General features: G+C 30.8%; 1 protein-coding gene and 1 long non-coding RNA gene across 6 annotated transcripts in view; one reads left to right on the top strand and one right to left on the bottom strand.

Annotated features, from left to right (window-relative positions):
• LOC106679621 (uncharacterized) overlaps window positions 1-13,989 on the top strand; it is a 51,711-nt gene extending 37,722 nt beyond the window's left edge. Inside the window, exon 4 of one of the 4 annotated variants that reach the window (XR_010844533.1) lies at window positions 13,644-13,989. This is a non-coding gene — a long non-coding RNA (uncharacterized lncRNA). Of the gene's footprint in view, window positions 1-5,019; window positions 5,849-9,057; window positions 9,195-10,990; window positions 11,027-13,643 lie in introns of those variants that run through there. The other 3 variants (XR_010844531.1, XR_010844534.1, XR_010844530.1) reach the window with 3 other exon arrangements.
• Window positions 680-18,056, bottom strand: part of LOC106679616 (calcium-binding mitochondrial carrier protein Aralar1) — a 39,890-nt gene continuing 22,513 nt past the window's right edge. For both annotated transcript variants that reach the window (XM_014418877.2, XM_014418878.2), the window contains 8 exons: window positions 16,526-16,644; window positions 15,049-15,219; window positions 14,214-14,354; window positions 10,071-10,265; window positions 9,092-9,194; window positions 4,733-4,823; window positions 2,288-2,359; window positions 680-878 (listed from right to left, as the gene is read on the bottom strand). In XM_014418877.2, coding sequence (XP_014274363.1) covers window positions 758-878; window positions 2,288-2,359; window positions 4,733-4,823; window positions 9,092-9,194; window positions 10,071-10,265; window positions 14,214-14,354; window positions 15,049-15,219; window positions 16,526-16,644 — 1,013 coding nt within the window. In that variant the 3' untranslated portion in view covers window positions 680-757. The remainder of the gene's footprint in view (window positions 879-2,287; window positions 2,360-4,732; window positions 4,824-9,091; window positions 9,195-10,070; window positions 10,266-14,213; window positions 14,355-15,048; window positions 15,220-16,525; window positions 16,645-18,056) is intronic.

The raw sequence follows: 18,056 nt of genomic DNA, 5'->3' as shown, positions 1-18,056 counted from the left end.
GGAGCTTTGAATAAAAAATTATTATTTTTTTTTAACATTTTGAAAAGACCACCACTTTTGCAGGTAGCATGCATCTGACTTGCAGACTCTTGTTTTTTTATTGGCATTGAAATAAATATTCAAAAAAGTGCTATCAAAGTTTTTATCAAATAATATCAATTTTGTTTGCAAGGGCTTAGGAATATTTGGTGCAATGAATACAACTTCATGGAAGTGTTAGTTGTCATTTTATCTTGGGACTTATTATCTGCTATATATTAATTAGTTAAAATTCATATATTATAAACATACATTACTTTTTAAAAATGTATAAACTATTATGTTGGTTGTTTTATTCCTATTTTGGGCAAAAAATATTTTTTATATAATGTTTGTCAAATTAATTTGGAAACAAATTAGTATTTTTTTTTTTTTTTGTGTATAGAAATTTTTTTCATTTGAATAAGAATATTTCCTTTTCTAGCACTTATTTCAATATGATGTAGCATTTTCCTAATAAAGTTTTAATAATGTCCTGAAGGATGAAAACTTTTTGGATTACATGACCTATTTTACATTTTTATTTAACTTTATTCATTATGTTTTACTTTAAAATAAAAAATGGTAATTTATATAAATCATGAATATTTAGGGTGCTGAAAAAGTTTTTGGATGTTTAAAATCATTTGTAAGTCAAAAAGAAAATAAAAAAGGCATTTTTATTAAAAATATTTAATGAAACATCCTCGTATATAGGCACATTGAGTGCCGTTTACTTCTATGGTTCATCTTCTTTTTTTTCATTTCGTGGAATTGGAATTGGTACTATGTTGAACTTAGGTAGACTTATTCCAAATTTTGTTTCGATACCAGTTATCATTGGAATTGCTGCCCCATACCTATATCGTAAACATATAAAGCTTATAATGATTATCAAGTCAATACTTATTTAATATATTTTACATGTATCTTACAGCACTGTAAGGGACTAATGTAATATCATTTAAGGTTTGGTACCGCAAATTTTGAGTTATCTTTAGTTGTATATTTATCGTTTATACTTGCCCAGGCTCAGCGGAGAAGGGGGTGAGTTAAAGAGAAAAAAATATATATGTATAATCGCAAAAAGAAACAAAACAATAAAGAATAACTTGCTCCTTAGGTGCCACGTTTATCACTTGGAAATAACGAAAATCCTGAAACAATATGCCCACAATATAACTACAATATACCCCTATATAAACAATTATCCAATTTTGACCTCTGGCGAATACCTTTACATGTAGGTAACAGAAAATCTAGGGGTGTTACCTACCCACCTGTTGAATTATCGTAATATTCCGAGAACAACAAAAAAAAAAACAAGTATGTAATGTACAAAAAAATATTTTCACTCATATAAGCCTTAAAACAAATATATTGTAATATGGTCTTTTTGAGTAAATAGTATATTTTGATGTATAAAGGGTTTTATATTAAAAACTATTTTAACTCTTCCCATCATAATTGAAAATACAGTAAATTTAAGAAAAAATAGAAGTCAAGAAATAGTGCTAAAGAATAATATTCAGAAAGTAAATCATTTGCAAAAATCCCTAACTGTTGTGCGACAATCGATGTTTACATGGAACATCAAGGCAGGTTTTAGTTTTTAGATTCATTCGTTGTTTGGGCGTGCAGGAGAAATGATGTTTCCAGGATGAGGAGGTCCTCATCAATTTCTGTCCAGCAAGAGTGGACAGTTTGAAAAAGGAAGACAACCAAGAAGAAAAATACTCTTAGTTTGGATTGCCTGGTGAGAGGACGTCCGACGGCTGGAAGCGGGAAAGTTTGGAAGCCATTGTTGTGAGAGAGACATAGCTTTTTGGAAGGACTGGAAGCCATTTTTGACGATAGGACATAACACTAGAAAAAAGAAGATAACAAGAACTATCAAAAGAAGGTTGTGAAATTGGTTAGTTTTGTTATACCTAAATTTAAATACATTTGTAAAAGAGATATTAATTTAATTAAGCGTAATTATTGTAAGTGTCTGTTTCTGATTGCCTAGCAACCCGCCCAGAGATTAAGAGTCTTTTATATTATAAAATTTAAATAAAATTCTATTATTTATTTAGTATTAAAGTTTTTAAATTTCAACCCTAGCTATCTCCTTTATATTTGAATTTAGTTTAAAAACGATTAAAATTCTTTTTATTTTATTTTAAATAAAATTAAATTATTACATAATGTATAAAAATTATTTCTACTGTTATAAATAATTGAGGATTTTTTTAAAACTAAGGATTATTTAAAGCTAGTTACTTACCCTCCTGTATGATCTGGATTATAAGACACCTTTTTTGGTGGAGTACTGTGTCTTTCTGATCCTTCTGACCGGCTATTTATTTGAGAAAAAATATAAATTCATGATTAGTTATGGTTATTTTCAATTAACTATAATAGTTTAAAATATATGGTTTGGAGTAGAAACAGGAGCAATTTTGGCGATATAGATTTTGAAGGACAGTTAAGAAGGTTTGGACAGTTCAGAAGGTTTAACTATTTATGTTCTACGGTAATAATAATTTATTTGTTTATGGGGAAATCCTCATACAAATAGAGTTAGCCTGTAAAGTACATAATTTAACAATCATTGTGGTAGTTTTACAAAAATAGTGGACTAAAAATCATTTATATAAACTATTAACAAACAGTATAACCAAATGGTGAATTGAAAATCATTTGTATAAGCTAGTAACAAACTGGGATTATCTACATTAGTCAGAGTGAAAAAACAAAACAAAAACAACATTACTTACTTGATAAAATAAAAGAAACAAAAACTATACATCTTATTATGAAGTTAGGTATCTCGTTTTAAGTATAAGGCTTTGTGTTACTTATATAAAAATAAGTTGAAGATCCGATTGTGAGGGTACACCCAACAATTCATACAACTGCTTTTGGATAATAAAGCTTAATTTCGGTATGCATTGGATTTGGTTCTCATGATATGTGGGGCAGTTTGTTAAAAAAATAGAAACAATCCTCCAATGTCCGTTCAGTTTAACGCAGTTTACATAAAATTACATAAAATTGCAGTTTACATAAAAAAAAAAAATTGATAAGGAAATAAAAGCAAGATTCAAGACAGAAAATACTTGATATTTTTTAATTTCGAAATTTCTTAGCTCATATCTTTTGCCCAGAAACTTATAAGTTAGAATTTACAAGACTATTATTCTTTCTTTTAAGTCTGCACTTTGATGAATTGAGGAAACTACAGCCGGTAAATATAATTAAATAGCATTGCGGTGAATAAGATGGGCAAATAAGGTTGTAGGGCTTAGTAAATAAGGGATCCCTAAAATTTTCATAAATACTGAGCTGATGGGTTAACATCTGAAGGGTAGACTTGGGAAGATTGCATCAAGACTAATCTGGTGGGTTTGGACTTGGACAGGCTTAATTAGGTAGATGTGTGTAGCCGGTGATTGGTGAAATTGGCATCTGTAAAGGTTCGCTAAGCCGTAATTGTTATTGTTATTAACTAAAATAGTTTATGTTTGTAAAACAATATATTAACATTATTTTGTCACTGAAACGTTTTGTTTGTTACAATTTTTACATTAATTTTGGTCTCAGTAGTTAGGATTGAGTGTAATCATAAGTCATAATGCAATAGCCTAGTTTTAAAAAACTCAAACTTAAAAAAGTTATTTCATCCCAATTTTAATTAATGTAATGAAAACATTGTATAATTACTAGTAAAAATCGATGAGTCTGCTAAGTATAGTTTAGGAGAATAAAAATGGCAACTTTTTCAAAATGTTAAAAAAAAAAATTGTCATTCGGAGTTCCATATCTTTGAAACCACCTGTTTATATTAAACATTATGCTGTTTAGGAGCCCTAACAGAGCTGTTTACATTCAATAATTTTTAAATTACAGTTTTTTGTAAAAGGAACATTTCTTTAAAAATGTACTGAAAAATCAGTAGTCAGTGAATTTATTGTGGGAAATATATATCTCAGGTAGCCACGGGTTAAAGCGTATGGGTACTAACTCCAAGGACCCGAGTTCGAATACGGCTGGGCAGAAAATAGTTTTCTGTTAAACTGTAGCCGTGAGTCAACTCCTGTGGGTTCTGGAGCCCTCCTGGGTTCCACCCAGCCTCTTAAATTGGGTAAAAATCTGCTGATCGAACGTGAATCTGACCAAATCACCTCCTTGCATAACCATTGGTCTAGTTTCCATTAAAGTAATAATAAATTAGGGTGAAATAACTGACTTTCTTCTCCTCTTGGGATCTTGTACTATCATTCTATTAATATTACCTCTGGCTCCTTTCCGAGATGTTTTTTTTCTATACTATTATGAAAGAGGTTTTAATTATTTTGTATATCTATGCTAATTTACGTTCATAGCTGAGATACTTTGTTTCAATTAGAAGTTCTGTTTCAAGTACCTCCTGTTTTGTAATTTTATGAATAGTGAAAGAACTAGGCATTTAGCTAGAGTTAATGTTAGATAAAGTCATTCAACATTGCTTAAATAAACAGCGTGTACATAATCCTTTTAAAAAAATAGAAATTTTTTTAGTTATTTAAAAGACAACTAAAATATCTTAATAATGTTTACAATTTAGAATGTAAAGTTATGAGCAAAACAAACAGTATTTTATGCCTTGTGTCCTTAGTTTATCAAGGCATAAATGTGCATAAGTATTGGAAATTTGTGTTGAAATTGATTCGATTAAAATAGTACTTACTGGCCACCAAAATCATAGTACAAGAGTCTTTGAAGTAACTCATATGTAAATAGCGTAACAGCAAATTGAGGAGAAGACCTACATACTCGTGCTGCAAAAACAAAAATAATTATTATTAAAAGATTTCCTTCTTCAGTTAAAGTGTAAGTAACTCCTGAACAGAATAGAATTTAGATTAATTTAGAGAAGACTTTTTAATTTTGTTTAGTTTTAATTCTAACTATAACAAATTTTTAACTTCTACTTACTAAGTGTATAAATGCAGTTTGAATTAAAATTATTTTTAGTTTATATGTCATGGATCTGAAGCGTTTGAAGTCAGAACAGGTCTGAGGCAAGAAGATAGACTTTCACCAATGCTACTCAACTTAGCCTTAGAGAAAGCGATCAGAAGAAGCAAAAATAATGGAGTGTATGTTGGAATAAAACAAAGTCTTGGCATACTCGGACAACATTGCAGTTCTAAGAAGTAACCAAGATTACAAGGAAAGACAAGTCTTACGAGTTTTTACGAAGCATAGGAAATCGGCTTGTAAGTAAATAAAGATAAAACAAAGTATATGATTGTAAGCTAAAAATCAACTCTAATGACATGGCCTGCTTGGATGGCAAATCGTTAACTAAAGTATACAGTTTAAAATATCTCGGCTCCACAATAATATCAATAAATGATCAAGGACCGAGATAGACCAGCATATAACAAGAGTTAACAGAGCCCTCTTTTCTCTGTCAAGGATGCTCAAATCTGAAGCTAAGGGTGTACAATGCTATGATAAAACCATATTTGATATATGGCTGTGAATCTTGGGATTCATTCACCAGGATTCTGGGGGGTAGAAACCTAGATCATAAAAGATAATCAAAGGAAGAAACTTCTGGTTTAAGAAATAGATGCTAACAGCAGGAATGTCTGGAATGGATAAAGAAAAGAGAAAAATATGGTAGTGAAAAAAACCCTACTGGAAGAGATTGAGGAAAAAGGACTAAAATGGTAGGGGCATTTAAAACGAATGGCTGATGGAAGATTGTGAAGGGGATTGTACTCTTGGAAAATATGTGCTTGAAAAAAAAAACTTTTGAGATTGTAATTAAATGGTTCCCTGTGTATTATATCGAATTCCACCGACTACTTTATCCATACTAGTTTTAGATAATTTCACAATCTAGCTCAATGGTGGTAATTTTTTTTTTTTTTTTTCAAATATTCCTCTAATTCCTATTTGTAAAGTTTTGAAGTTTGTTATACTCCCGCCCTCCATGGTAGATTTACTTATCTCACTTTTTAAACAGACACTTATAGCGAGTATGTTGGTCAATGTATAACATGTCACAATCTCACAAGAGATCATAACATAAAAAAGGCAATCCTTTCCAGCCAGACCCACCCTATTAAAACCCTCAGTGAGTGACAGTCCTAAATCACTTTTGAAATATTTACTTAAAACGGGAAGAGGAGACTTGAATTAAATTGCCCAATATTTAAAAAGCACTTGAAAATTGAAAACGGCGTGAAACCCGCCACTACCGCCCTCCATGGCAGCCTTACTTATCTCACCTTTTAAACAGACACTTACAACCTCGTGACCCGTCCCCATAAAAACCCAAGGAGTGACGGTCCTTTATCACTTTTAAAATACTTGCTTAAAACAGGAATAGGAGACTAAAGGAGATGGTACTGGGTTAGACTGGGGGTCTTAGAAAAGAATGGCCTTTAAACAGAACAATCTGGAAGCATTATTTACTACTAAACACATACTAAAATAGACAAAATGGCATGGCTTTACAAACAATAAAGATGCAAAATGGTGCCTCAATATAGTTGTCTTATTTACTCATCCTCAAAATCCAAAAAAAAAAAAAATATATATATATAAGGATTTTCACTCAAACAGTAAGTTTCCTTAACCTAGGTTCTGTGTGGCTGCTTCCAGATTGTTCTGTTTAAAGGCCATTCTTTTCTAAGACCCCCAGTCTAACCCAGTACCATCTCCTTTAGTCTCCTATTCCTGTTTTAAGCAAGTATTTTAAAAGTGATAAAGGACCGTCACTCCTTGGGTTTTTATGGGGACGGGTCACGAGGTTGTAAGTGTCTGTTTAAAAGGTGAGATAAGTAAGGCTGCCATGGAGGGCGGTAGTGGCGGGTTTCACGCCGTTTTCAATTTTCAAGTGCTTTTTAAATATTGGGCAATTTAATTCAAGTCTCCTCTTCCCGTTTTAAGTAAATATTTCAAAAGTGATTTAGGACTGTCACTCACTGAGGGTTTTAATAGGGTGGGTCTGGCTGGAAAGGATTGCCTTTTTTTATGTTATGATCTCTTGTGAGATTGTGACATGTTATACATTGACCAACATACTCGCTATAAGTGTCTGTTTAAAAAGTGAGATAAGTAAATCTACCATGGAGGGCGGGAGTATAACAAACTTCAAAACTTTACAAATAGGTATTAGAGGAATATTTGAAAAAAAAATTACCACCGTTGAGCTAGATTGTGAAATTATCTAAAACTAGTATGGATAAAGTAGTCGGTGGAATTCGATATAATACACAGGGAACCATTTAATTACAATCTCAAAAGTTTTTTTTTTCAAGTACATATTTTCCAAGAGTACAATCCCCTTCACAATCTTCCATCAGCCATTCGTTTTAAATGCCCCTACCATTTTCGTCCTTTTTCCTCAATCTCTTCCAGTAGGGTTTTTTTCACTACCATATTTTTCTCTTTTCTTTATCCATTCCAGACATTCCTGCTGTTAGCATCTATTTCTTAAACCAGAAGTTTCTTCCTTTGATTATCTTTTATGATCTAGGTTTCTACCCCCCAGAATCCTGGTGAATGAATCCCAAGATTCACAGCCATATATCAAATATGGTTTTATCATAGCATTGTACACCCTTAGCTTCAGATTTGAGCATCCTTGACAGAGAAAAGAGGGCTCTGTTAACTCTTGTTATATGCTGGTCTATCTCGGTCCTTGATCATTTATTGATATTATTGTGGAGCCGAGATATTTTAAACTGTATACTTTAGTTAACGATTTGCCATCCAAGCAGGCCATGTCATTAGAGTTGATTTTTAGCTTACAATCATATACTTTGTTTTATCTTTATTTACTTACAAGCCGATTTCCTATGCTTCGTAAAAACTCGTAAGACTTGTCTTTCCTTGTAATCTTGGTTACTTCTTAGAACTGCAATGTTGTCCGAGTATGCCAAGACTTTGTTTTATTCCAACATACACTCCATTATTTTTGCTTCTTCTGATCGCTTTCTCTAAGGCTAAGTTGAGTAGCATTGGTGAAAGTCTATCTTCTTGCCTCAGACCTGTTCTGACTTCAAACGCTTCAGATCCATGACATATAAACTAACTAATGAAATCGGCATGCAATAAAGAAAAATTCATAATTGCTGAAAAATGTACTCTAACGACATGGTCTGTATGAATGACAAATTGTTGCCAAAAGTAGACAGTTTCAAATACCTCGGCTCCATAATTACCTCAATAAATGATCAATGGACTGAGTAGATCAACATATAACAAGTGTGAACTGTGCCTTCTCTCTGTCAAGAATACTTAAACCCCAAACAATTTCTAAAAATCAGAAGCCAAGGGTGTGCAATGCCAGCTCTGATACAGCTGCGAGACCTAGGATCTAACTGGTACCCTAGAAAGCAGAATCGAGAAATTGGAAAGGGAAGTTCTCCATACAATAACACGCAAGGCCCAAAACCAGTATAGACAGAATCATCAAACTGGATAGCAGTAGCCCAAAACAGTCATCAGGCGTGGAGAAGGCTGGATCGGCATATTTTCTTAACTCGAAAAATTTATTACTTGTATTACTTTGGCTAAATTCAAATGTTTTGGTTTCTTTGAAAAAAGAAATTTCCTCTTTCTGATGATGATCATAATATAGTATAGATTTATTAGGTTTGAAGGCAATTAAAAGTTATTTAACACTTATTTAAACAATTATAAATGCATTATTTTATATCTCAAATTCAAATTGACATAGTAGGGTTGAGCCTAGGAGTTGTGAAAGAGTTTATTGATTTTTGTTCCACAAAAGTGGTACTAAACTGGTGAATATTATCAATTTACAAAAAGTCTGTACATCTTGGAAGAAAATGAAGTTCATTTTCAGTTTCAATACACCTCAAACATATATCTCAGCTAAAATTATCAATTGAAATTTCAAAATGTTCCATTTTATATATCTCAGCTAAAATTATCAATTAAAATTTCAAAATGTTCCATTTCTTACACATCTTAGATGTGTCATAATATGAATTTTTTTTTTTCATTATAAGTATATATGATTTTCAGAGCATTTAATCGTAATGTAGAAATGTAAGATTACCTCCTGCTCCCTTCCAGAAAGCAGTCCATCCCTCTTCCCTCCAGACTGTTTTAAAAGTATGCCTAAAACCACTGTAAGTTGTCTGTCCTGGCCTCGGTTTGACCTTTTCATACAAAAATAAATTAAAGTAATTTTACCTAAGAATTCTTGTTTAATTATATATAATGTAATATTCTCTTTTTTGATAAATATTTAATTTTTAAATATGAATAGTTTAGTTATGTTTTGCTATTCAGTGTTGTTCATTAGTTTTAAATCAAAAAGCAAGCTAACCAATTTTGATCAGTCAAATTGGAGTAAAACAATCATTGTTCAAAGTAGTCAAAATGGTTGCTCCATTCTGAAGTTTGTTGAATTACTGCCATGTTGAGCAGATGGATGAAAATATTTTCAACTTTCTGCCATGATTATATTTTCACTAAATTTAAGAAAAAATAAGGAACAGAATAATTATCAAGAAAAAATCTTCATCAGAAATCATAGATAAAAACTCAAAATTAATGTGCAATGATCGTTATTAGTATCGACTATCAGAACGTTGGTAATAGACAAAGGGGAAAAGAGCATCACTTGTTGATTAGGATGGCGGGATAGTGGACGTGTCCCTGGAAGCTAGGAGGACCTGATTAATCTTTATCTAGAGTAAAGATTTTACTTTACCACCGGTCAGTGGTTGCATTTTTGGAAGAAGACATCAAAACTCAATAATCTCCAAAGAAGATCATATAATTGGTTAGTTTGCTCAACCTAGGATTAAACAGGTTTGTAGCCATTAATTTATTTAATGTGTTATGATTGTTTAGAGAACCTGCCTTGAGATAGAGTAAATAATGTTATGTACTTTGAAATAAAATTCTCATATTTAATATATTCATTTAAACCTTGTAAGCATCAAGTATTTTTTTAAATTTAAGAATAATAAAAACAGTTAAAATTCCTTATAATTATTCTAATAAAATTAACATATTAAAATAAATACCTGTAATCGAGTTTTAACAACATCAAAAGGTGTGGCAAAAAAAGCTGCCGGCATCCCTGCTACGAAACCAGAAAAAAATAGAGTGTGAGGTTTATTATATCCATGTTCATCGACGAACAGTTTTTTCACATTGGCGTAAGTTGGGAAGTAAATCCCTGCGAAGGTGACATCTCGACAGTAACAAGCTGAAGCACCCTATAAAGTATTTTTAAGAGATAATTTTAATGTATATTACGTTATTTAGTGTGATATAAATTATAATATATTATTACAAATTAAAATATTGATAAGGTAAATGCATGCATCACAACATTCACTTATTTCCACAACTTAGAGTAGTATTTAATATCTCCTCAAGTAGGAGAGGAATAACACCATGAGTAATTTAATTACACCTTCAGTTATTTGTTTCAACTGGACTATAATTGCACTAAGATAACTGTTAAATTGTCCAAAACATAAAAAAAAAAATCCAAGAAGTGGTTTTGAAAAACGGTTGCTCTGAAGTTATTGGAAGACACAATTAAAATTATTTTTATATATGTATATACATATAGTTGACCGTAAAAATTGAAATATAAGAAGATGGTCAAGGTTGCGGTCAAAAGAGAAACAAAAATAGTTTACAAATATTTATTTTCCGCCGTTTCGCCCCACTTTGCAGGGCTTCATCAGGGCTGTTCAAAGCAAAAGGTTGAACAGCTACACTGTTTTGTGTTGAACCCTTACACTGTTCAACCTTTATACGTATACTAATCTTAAATATTTAATTTTGTTTTCATTAATATTTTTATTTATAATAGGCTATCAAAATAAAAGAAAGGCTTTATTGTTTACACAAAACAACTAAAAATATGTTGACAATGTAGGCAAAAAAAGGTACAAACATAATATTTTTAGTTGTTTTGTATCTTTTTTAGCCCTGAAGAAGCACTGCAGAGTGGAGTGAAACGTCAGCAAATAAATAGTTGTTTACTATATTTTGTTCCTTTTTGACCATACCCCTGACCATCTCTTTCTTATTTTGAAAATACGGTCAATCATTGATATATAATTAAAATAAAATAATTTGTGTCCAAATTAAGTCTTAAACACTGGTGATTATTACTATAAATGTCCAAAGTTTTGACCAACTTGGTTATCCTTATGGACAATCTTAAATATGATTTCATACCTAACATTCGACAATTACAACTTTTTTTGCAGGCTATTCTGCCCAGGTCAATAAAATTAGTCAAATTTACCTAATTTGTCATTTTTCTCTTTAATTTTAAAACGTTTAATTAGAAATGACTAGAAACTTAACTAAAACTAATTATATATAAAAAAATAACTATAAAAAATGAGGATATTACAATATTTTATTTTAAAAAAATCAATTGACTTATTTTATTTTAGCTGGGTTGAATGAGTACTATAACATATAAATTCAGTAATAATGAGAAGATCGTTAACCCTAACCAACCATCTTCTCATCATATATATTAATTCCGTAAAGTAGTAAAAGTTAAGGGTCAGAAACCATAAAATGATTTATTTATTTTTAAATTTTGCCTCAACTTAGGTATAGTACTATATATTGTGATATCCTGTTTTATTTAAATAAATACAAGGGAATTTAATAATTTTGTTCATTGTCAAATAAAGAGCTTTGAAGATGACAAGGTTTAAATGAAAAGATTAAACATTATACATTATCATAACTAGGTATGAGAATTTTGAAGAAGAAGTTGTGGCCTATGAACAGTTGCCTAAGCTTGGTTTTAGTTCAGTCGACTTGGTATGGTATAGTGGCCCTGTCGACTTGGTATACTATAGTCGACCAGTCTCTTTGTACAAAGTAGTCAACAGACCTTGCTGCATGATTTATGGGAGCACTTTTGATTTGTGGACCCACCGACATGGATTATGAGAACATCCTCTCCTACCTTTCGGAACAGACTTCAGGACCCCTAACCCATCGGAGTTCATCAATTGTAACTTGTAAATTTTTTAAATTTAAATTTTGCTTAAATCGAATGACCTTTTTATTTTAATCTTTGTTCTATATTTTTTTATTTTTTTTTATGTTAGAAGGTGTCTTTTTTTATATTTTAATTGATGTATTTGTTTTGTATTAACAAATAAATGTTTCCATCCGAGCCACCCTTTTTTTATTTAAGCTTTCCTACAAAGAGACAGAGGCATTTTGAGGTGGCTTAACAGTTTCAGTATTGTTTTATTTGTTGTATTAAACCAAAAAACCAAGCTAACCAATTTTAATCAGTCAAATATGGTAAAAGGATGCATCGTTTAAAAAATTCAAGATGGCGGCATGCGTCCTTCTGAAGTCTATTTGAATTACTGCTTTGTTGAGTACGCAGAATGGAATGTTTTCAACTTTTGTTGTTTCTCTTACACGATTGTAGTACAAATTAATTCAAGAAGAAATATAATACAATAAAAATTATTAATGAAGTATTTATAGTGAATCATCGCAAGTGAATTAGAGCGATTGTGATACAATTGATTTTTTTAATTAAAGACAACATTGAAGACATACAAAGGAAGAGATCACTTGTTGTTTGGATGGAGAGGAATATTGGACATGTCTGGGATACTAGGACATCTCCAGGAAGAGGTGATGCGGACCACCTTTTTTCTACTGTCAGTGGTAGACATCCAGAAGAAGACATCCAAAAAGAGTATAGAATCGAAGGAAGAAAGATTTTTGTTTGGATCACCGGTGGATGAGATATGTGTTAAAATTAAAAGAAGACTAACCCTTTGTTTACTGTCAGGGTTACCATCATTAAAAAGAAGACATTGAGAATCGTCAGACAGCGAAGAAGATTATAAATTGGTTAGTTTTGCTCAACATAGAATTTAAGTATAATTGTAAAAGTAGCTATTAATTTAGTTAAGTGTCATTGTGTTCAATAATGTTATACAATTTAAAATAAAATTCTCATATCTAGTTATGATAATGTATGATGTTTAATCTTTTCATTTAAACCTTCTCATCTTCAAAGCTATATCTTTATTTGACAATGAACAAAATTATTAAATTCCCTTGTATTTATTTAAATAAAACAGGATATTACAATATATAGTAATATACCAAAGTTGAGGCAAAATTTAAAAATAAATAAATCATTTTATGGTTTCTGACCCTTAACTTTTACTACTTTACGGAATTAATATATATTATGAGAAGATGGTTGGTTAGGGTTAACTATCTTCTCATTATTACTGAATTTATATGTTATAGTACTCATTCAACCCAGCTAAAATAAATTCAAGTCAATTGATTTTTTTAAAATAAAATATTGTAATATCCTCATTTTTTATAGTTATTTTTTTTATATAATAAGTTTTAGTTTATGTATCAACCTTCAGTATTGTTCATTTGTTTTATTAAACCAAAAAGTAAGCTAACCAATTTTGTTCCGTCAAATATGGAGTCCAAAAACATCATTCAAAATATTCAAGATGGTCATCCTTCCAAAGTTGATTGAATCCCTGCCATATTGAGCAGAGGGGGTTCAAATATTTTAAACTTTTTTTATTTTTCTGACATGACTATGTTTATAGCCAGTTAAAGAAAAAGTGTTAAAGGAAAATAAGTGTCAAGGAAAAATCTTCATAAAGAAAGTCAGAGACAAAAACTCAAAACCGTTGTGCTACAATCAATGTTTACATCGGTTATCAAAGATTGGGAATGAGACAAAGGAAGAGACACATTTGTTTGCTTGAATGGCGGGAGAGTGGACATGTCCTGGAAACAAGTGGACCTTACCACTCAGGCTGCTGTCAGTGGTAGCATCTTTAGAAAGAAGACATCAAGAATCACCAATCATCAAGGAAGATTATATAATAGTTCAGTTTTGTGGTAGATTTGTAAAAATAGTCATTAATTTATTTAAGTGTCATCCTGTCCTGTTTCTCTAGAGAACCCCTCCTGAGATAGAGTCAATAATGTTTAATATTTTAAAATAAAATTCTATCTAGTTAATATTTAACTTATTCATTTAAACCTTGTCATCATCACAATTTAATTTTAGATCTGAGAATAATGAAACATTTAAAATTCCTAATAATTATTTTAATAAATCTTGAATGTTACAATACTTATAAATGAACATAAATGATTGATTAACTTACCTTATATAGGCCAAAAAAAAACTTTTCCTTAAAGACAGCGAGAGCACTGGGCCTGGGTACATCCTTTACCTCACCAGCTACCTGAAGTTGGATTTTTATAATTTCCACTGGATTGGAAAATGTCACCTGGCAAGCTCCACCCTAAAATGTATAAACAAATTTAAATAATTCAATTCAATTCAAATCCAATAACATAGTTGATGAATGATATACATAAATGAGGAAGTCCAATTTTTATATCACAATCTCACAATAGGAGATCATAACAAAAAAATAGGTAATCCTTCCCAGCTGGACCTGCCCCACTAAGACCCCCAGGAAGTGATAGTCTTATATTACTTTTGAAAGATTTGCTTAAAATGAGAACAGGAGACTTAAGATAGCTTAATCAAGCAATATTTAAAAAGTAGCTAAAATTAGAAAACGGTGTGCAAAAACTATGAAGGAGATGATAAGGGGGGGGGGATGTTTGTGTTCATTAAAGGAACAAAAAATAGTGAACAATTTATTTGCTGACGTTTCGCTACATTTGGTAGAGCTTCATCAGGGCTAAAAACGATACAAAAAATATCTATAAATATTTTGATAATGTAGGCTAATAAAATAAAAAAAGTAAACCAAGGCAGGGTTAAAAATTGTATAAATATATGTGAAAAGAATCCTTGAAGCTCTACAAAGTGTGCCAAAATGTTGGGAAATAACTATTTTTTGTTCCTTTTGACCGCACCCCTGACCATCTTCATATTTTGAAAAATACTATATATCAATACACTCATTTATACATATAAACTATCAAGTTTACTGTCTAAAGTCAGTGAAAATTATTTTGACTTACAGTAGCACCTGCGAAGACTTCAGCCCAGAGAGGTATGGATCCATCGGGTTCCTTCAATTGATCTCGTATAAAATCGTTAACAGTTAGTTTAGTAGCTTTTTCTGGAGCAACCCCGCATACTTGCGGTAACAGACCTCTGTAAAGCCCTCGTATCCCCTCAAATTTGACTACCTTTGAGAAATTAGCAATTCATTATGATAATAAACTGGTTTTATAGTCATAGTATAACAAGTATACTGATACTATTTTTATGCAGTATAGTAATTCAATTTAAGTAATGGGTTATATAAAAAAAAAGGCCGTTTATTGTTTCTTTGATAACAAATAACTAAACTGAGGCTTTTTTTTTTAAAGAAGTCGAATGGGATTAAACAAGCTTAGAGGATGCTCTAAAGGGATTATTCGGTATTGGTAAGTATCAAATAGGATTAAAATAGTCTTTTGAAATCTTGAATTTGATAAAACGGTAATTTTTTTTTTTTATACACCCCATTAGTACTAATCTAATTTTAGGTGAAACTATTTTAATTAGGGTCTGATATTAATTTGTCAATATATTATATGTAATATAATAAAGTTACTGCATAATTTTAAAATAGAGAAAGAATTTAAATTTTTTAAACTTTAATTGTTATTAAAGAATTTTTATTATGAATCTGGTTCAGTGCGCCTAACGCAACTTTTACTTATCATCCTACTTTGAATTGATATTAATCCCTTTTCGTTCCAGGACAGATATTTCTATATTATTCACTGTGACAATATTTCTCAGTACTAATTTTCCAAATGAGCCTTTTAGTTGCCAGATTAACAAACTTCAATTTTCGACAGTAAAAATAATATTTCTCGTTAAATTTTAACATTTTTATTTTTCATATTTATGATAGAAATATATAAATATAACAGTTAACTAAAATTTGCATTGTGCTCATGGCCATTTATTCAATGCTAAATTGTTATTGAATAAATAATGAAAATACTAAGAATAATTTTATGGAGTTATTCATCCTGTTAACTGAAAGGTATAAATATAGGTTAAATGAATTAAAAAAAACAGTCACTTAATTATGTCAACATGACAACAGCTATCAAATTGAACATAAAAAACTGAGCATGCTCTCACTCTGTTAAACTTATTAGAACAGACATTTTATTAATCCATTCTTCATCATTCTCCATTATCTTTTCCATTTTCTATGTTAATTATTAAGTTTAATCAATCAATATAAAATTGGAAATTAATGGAAATTGGTTTTCTCATTAAATGAGATATACCTCATAAATGAAATATAAATATAATGTTGTATATATGTATATATAGTTGACCGTAAAAATTGATATATAAGAAGATGGTCAGGGTTGCGAAAACAAAAAAAGTGAAACAAAAATAGTTGTAAACTATTTTTGTTTCACTTTTGACCGCAGCCCTGACCATCTTCTTAAATATTAATATAATACTATATATAGTCTTGTTTACCTTATAAAAACAGTCAAAACTGTGCTTATACATTCTTTCACCACTTTCTGGGTGTATTCTTTGATTTTGCATTCTTGTCTTCACTAAATCAATAGGGTACACTGCCGCAGCTCCGGTTGCTTAGAATGGAAAGGTATATACAATTATTATCATAAAACTCAGTTATCTAAAAAAGGAAATTTACATATCTCGGAAAATGGATAACAGTATAGTACTTTTGTCTATGATATATTTGTGTAAAAACTAAGCAGAAAGTGCCAGCAACCAAATAAAAAATATTAGGAAGTTCAATGCTTTTCACCATTTGAAGCTACATTTGTTGTTACTTTGTATTTGGAGCCATTGCAGGATTTCAGGAACTGAAGAGGCGGATAGTCTTGCCAGGCAGGGGGTAGAATTGCCTCAACCATTCCATCCAAGCAGAGTTGGGTAACTATGAAACTAATAGCTAAAGTTGTCATGGATACGGTATTTATTTATCAATGGTTCATTCATGAATTAGGGCCGTATCCATGGCAATTTTAGCTATAGCTAATTTTTACCCATCTCTGCATCTAAGATCCTATGACTTAATAAAAAGGATGATAAGGACCACAGTTAAGGAGGAAACATAAATAGACACATATGAAAAAGATGGAAGAGAAAAGATATAAGTGTTTATTACAAAACCTAATCCCAGCTAACCTCCCAAGAAGAAATGCAGTAGCCTACTTTCGTTTGACAACTGGCCATGACTCTGTAGAATCATCTCCACAAGATAGGCCTGTCTTGGGATCTTACATGTGTACTGTGCGGCCAAGGGAGAATGGATAGAGACTACCTTAAGAAATGCCCTTCTCTGACTGAATTGAGTAACAAAACATTTGCCAATGAGCATTTGAAAAAATCGAATTTATGTTGGGCAGCAAGAGATTGAATGGTCAATGACTTTTGCAAAAGAAAAAAAAAACTGTATTTGGTTAATAAAGAGTTAAGATTCCAATATGCCACGAGTGCATTTCTAAAAATTAAAAAAAGAGCTATTGAAGAAGATGAATTATTATAATAGTGTTTGATGAGAATGTCAAATAGAACATGAGAAAATAGACTAAAGGAACTTATTTTGTTTTTTAGTAAAACTTCTTTACCAACACTCTTAAGATTTTGATTGATATGAAATAGAAGTGGTTTATAATAATGGAATTTGGTCTGGGTGCGGTCAGTTAAACTCAAATAGTAAATTGGTGTACTATTTTTATTTGAGCCAACGTTTCACCCCACGTTGCAGGGCTTCGTCAAGGCTAAAAAAGATACAAACACTTAATATAAGTACAAAAAAAAAATAAGTGGATAATTGACGGAAGTGAAAGTCTGAGTGAACCATTTGTATTGGGAGAAGTGGGGATGGCAGTTAAGTACGTCACATTTGAAAATAATTTTAAAGTAAACAATGTAAAAAAATATTAAAATTAGGTAATCAATATATGATAATTTACATAATAGAGGGGGAGAAGAAATATTTAAAAAATAAATAAATGAATTAAAAAAAAAT

The sequence above is a fragment of the Halyomorpha halys genome, unplaced genomic scaffold (assembly GCF_000696795.3).
Source record: "Halyomorpha halys isolate HHAL.00 unplaced genomic scaffold, Hhal_1.1 Scaffold211.1, whole genome shotgun sequence".
NCBI classification, from domain to species: domain Eukaryota; kingdom Metazoa; phylum Arthropoda; class Insecta; order Hemiptera; family Pentatomidae; genus Halyomorpha; species Halyomorpha halys.
The sequence above is the reverse complement of the archived record's forward strand: the minus strand, read 5'-3'. Positions and strand labels throughout refer to the sequence as shown.